At 55.7% G+C, this 3,622-nt stretch overlaps 1 protein-coding gene across 1 annotated transcript; it reads left to right on the top strand.

The window, feature by feature from the left end:
- The first annotated feature begins 6 nt into the window (after positions 1 to 6).
- Positions 7 to 1,856, top strand: CHST14 (carbohydrate (N-acetylgalactosamine 4-0) sulfotransferase 14). The gene has a single exon (XM_011932619.1). It carries the CDS (start codon positions 39 to 41, stop codon positions 1,038 to 1,040), a length of 1,002 nt encoding a protein of 333 aa, XP_011788009.1. The 5' UTR covers positions 7 to 38; the 3' UTR covers positions 1,041 to 1,856.
- Positions 1,857 to 3,622: the final 1,766 nt, after the last annotated feature.

Raw genomic sequence — 3,622 nt, 5'->3', positions numbered from 1 at the left:
GGGCGGGGCTGGGAGGGCCGCCCCTGCTGCTGCCGTCCATGCTGATGTTCGCGGTGATCGTGGCCTCCAGCGGGCTGCTGCTCATGATCGAGCGGGGCATCCTGGCCGAGATGAAGCCCCTGCCCCTGCACCCGCCCGGCCGCGAGGGCGCAGCCTGGCGCGGGAAAGCCCCCAAGCCTGGGGGCCTGTCCCTGAGTGCTGGGGACGCGGACTTGCAAGTGCGGCAGGACGTCCGGAACAGGACCCTGCGGGCGGTGTGCGGACAGCCGGGCATGCCCCGGGACCCCTGGGACTTGCCGGTGGGGCAGCGGCGCACCCTGCTGCGCCACATCCTCGTAAGTGACCGTTACCGCTTCCTCTACTGCTACGTCCCCAAGGTGGCCTGCTCTAACTGGAAGCGGGTGCTAAAGGTGCTGGCGGGTGTCCTGGACAGCGTGGACGTCCGCCTCAAGATGGACCACCGCAGTGACCTGGTGTTCCTGGCAGACCTGCGGCCTGAGGAGATTCGCTACCGCCTGCAGCACTACTTTAAGTTCCTGTTTGTGCGGGACCCCTTGGAACGCCTCCTCTCTGCCTACCGCAACAAGTTTGGCGAGATCCGGGAGTACCAGCAACGCTACGGGGCTGAGATAGTGAGGCGGTACAGGGCTGGAGCGGGGCCCAGCCCCGCAGGCGACGATGTCACATTCCCCGAGTTCCTGAGATACCTGGTGGACGAAGACCCTGAGCGCATGAATGAGCATTGGATGCCCGTGTACCACCTGTGCCAGCCTTGTGCCGTGCACTATGACTTTGTGGGCTCCTATGAGAGGTTGGAGGCTGATGCCAATCAGGTGCTGGAGTGGGTACGGGCACCACCCCACGTCCAATTTCCAGCTCGCCAGGCCTGGTACCGGCCAGCCAGTCCCGAAAGCCTGCATTACCACTTGTGCAGTGCCCCCCGCGCCCTGCTGCACGATGTGCTGCCTAAGTATATCCTGGACTTCTCCCTCTTTGCCTACCCACTGCCTAATGTCACCAAGGAGGCGTGTCAGCAGTGACCATAGGGAGTGGGGCCAGCAGCTGGTGGGGACTGGTTTCAACGCCAGCTGCCTGTGCTTCTGCCTGTCATTCGGAGGAACCCTGGCTCTGGGGCTTGGGGCTTCTCAGGATGCCTGGTGGCAGAGACTGCCCTCAGACGTTCCTTGTCCAGGGTGGGTGCCCACAGTGACTCAGAGGACAGGGCTAGGCAGGAGACTTGCTGCTCCTCATTGGGGGGGGGGGTCTCTTGAGGGACAGACACCAGTTTGCCAGCGAAGCAACATACCTGATCTAAAGACTGGCTCCAGATCCCAGGCTGCTGGGATTACGCAGTCCACTTGGTCTACCTTAATTGAACCTGTGGCCAAACTCAGAGATGGTACCAGCCAGGGGCAAGCATGACCAGAGCCAGGGGACCCTGTGGCTCTGATCCCCCATTTATTCAACCCATGTGCCTCAGGACTGGAGTGAGTAATCATACCTTTTAAATGACCTTTGTGCCTTTCTGCTCCAGACTCAAAATTTCCTGCACCTGCCAGTTCTTTCCATTTTTCCAACGAAAGGAAAACAGAAGCAGGGTCCTTGCCTGGTAGCTCCAGGACCCAGATCTGCAGGCACCCAAAGACCCGCTGTGCCCAGCCTCTTCCTTGAGTTCTAGGAAACTCCTCCCTAATTCTCCCTTCCCTACAAGGCCTTTGAGGTTGTGACTGTGGCTGGTATATCTGGCTGCCATTTTTCTGATGCATTTATTTAAAATTTGTACTTTTTGATAGAAGCCTTGTCAGGGCTTTGTTTTCCTAGTAGCTGACTTTTTAATAAAGCAGTTTTATATATAAGGTGAACATTTCTGTGATTTCCCTTGGAGCTCCTGTGGGCCCAGCAGATCTCCTCGATGTCTGTCTCCCCATGGCAGGGGAGGCAGCCTGTAGGTAGAGAAAGTAAGGTATAACTTGGTTGGGTTGGTCCAGTGGGCCATTGCCTTTCCATGGAGACTTTGGGGGCTTTCTAATAGGTTATACCAGATGACAGACTCAGATTCTGGGATGTCACCAAAGGGCAAGCCCAGTTAGGAATGGTCTCAGGTCCAGAGCATACCTACTTGCATTATTACCTAAAAAAGTAGGTGGGTAGGAGATATAGGATCCTCCTCCTCTTATTCAATAAGAGTTGAACAAGAAGGTCCCCCAGAGCACTTTCTTTCTTTCTTTCTTTTTTTTTTTTTTTTTGAGTCGGAGTCTCAATCTGTTGCCCAAGCTGGAGTGCAGTAGCACCATCTCGGCTCACTGCAACTTCCACCTCCCAGGTTCAAGTGATTCTCATGCCTCAGCCTCCCAAGGAGCTGGGATGACAACAGGCACATGCCACCACACCTGGCTAATTTTTGTATTTTTAGTAGAGATAGGGTTTTGCCATGTTGGCCAGGCTGGTCTCCAACTCCTGACCTCAGGTGATCTGCCCACCTCGGCCCCCACAAAGTGCTAGGATTATAGGTGTGAGCCACCTCACCTGGCCCCGGACCATTTTCAAATGAAAAAATTGTGTGAGCAAGGAGATTTTTTTTCTGGCATTACAAGGAAGGCAGGAAAGGAGGTTGAGTGAGGGTCAGGCTCTTGTTGTCTTAGGTCCAGAGGAAGTTGTGGAAGGAATAGAGTTGGAGCAGCAGAGGACAGGCTTCAGTATGGCCCATTGCCCCATTGCTCTCCAGAGATCTCAGGCCCACCAGGAGTTGCTGGGCCCATGGGAGAGATGCAAGGGCAGACCTGGCCATTCTCTGTTAGCCCTATTTCACATACCCCTAGTGGGAACTGCTGTACTTTAGGGACCTGAGGCTATGGTAAGAGGTGGGGTCCAAGGAAGGGAGGCAGGGAGGGCCCCCTTGCAGGTGCTGCCTGTCCCTAGCTTTGCTATTGGTTGGACTTTGGAGAGGAAAACTAATGCTATTTCCCAAATATGGGGTAGCGGGCTTCTGTGGGCACTTATGGCTCTCCACCATGACTCCTCAGGCCATGTTGCTTCCAGGAGGCCTTACCTGACCCCCTGTCTGGCTCAGACATCCTTCTTCAGAGTCCCCTTGGCTCTGGGGACTTTACCTAGACCGATCAAGTCCCAGCCTTATTCCTCACCAGCTGCCTACCTATCTCTCAGAGCCTCTGTTTTCTCCAGTGTGTCGTGGGAATGAAAACACTGATCTCATGCAGGTTGCTGGGGTAGGAGGGAGTGAATGAAAACAAAATGAATAAAAGGGCCCATCTCCGCACCTGGCTCAGTGGATGTTCTTTTGGATGCTGGTTGAACACCTGACCCCTCAGAGGCCTGTGGCGATGAGGGAGAAGCCAGAACACTGGCCCAGTGTCCGGCCCAGCACTGGAGATCACTACTATCTCTGGGCAGGGCCCCTTTGACCTCTGGGTTTACTTCCTCTCCCAATGAGTCAGTCCTTCTCTGAGTTTCCGACCCCTCAGGACCCCCGTACTGCACCCTCTTTTTCCTCCTTGCCTGGGACCTTCAGCGGCTCCAGACATACAGCAGCTCATCAGTCCCCCTAACTGGGGCCTGCAGCACAAACAGAACCTGGAGAACAAACACCGGGGCCAGCTGCTGT

This window comes from Colobus angolensis, unplaced genomic scaffold (genome assembly GCF_000951035.1).
Source record: "Colobus angolensis palliatus isolate OR3802 unplaced genomic scaffold, Cang.pa_1.0 Scaffold97, whole genome shotgun sequence".
NCBI lineage: Eukaryota > Metazoa > Chordata > Mammalia > Primates > Cercopithecidae > Colobus > Colobus angolensis.
The sequence above is the reverse complement of the archived record's forward strand: the minus strand, read 5'-3'. Positions and strand labels throughout refer to the sequence as shown.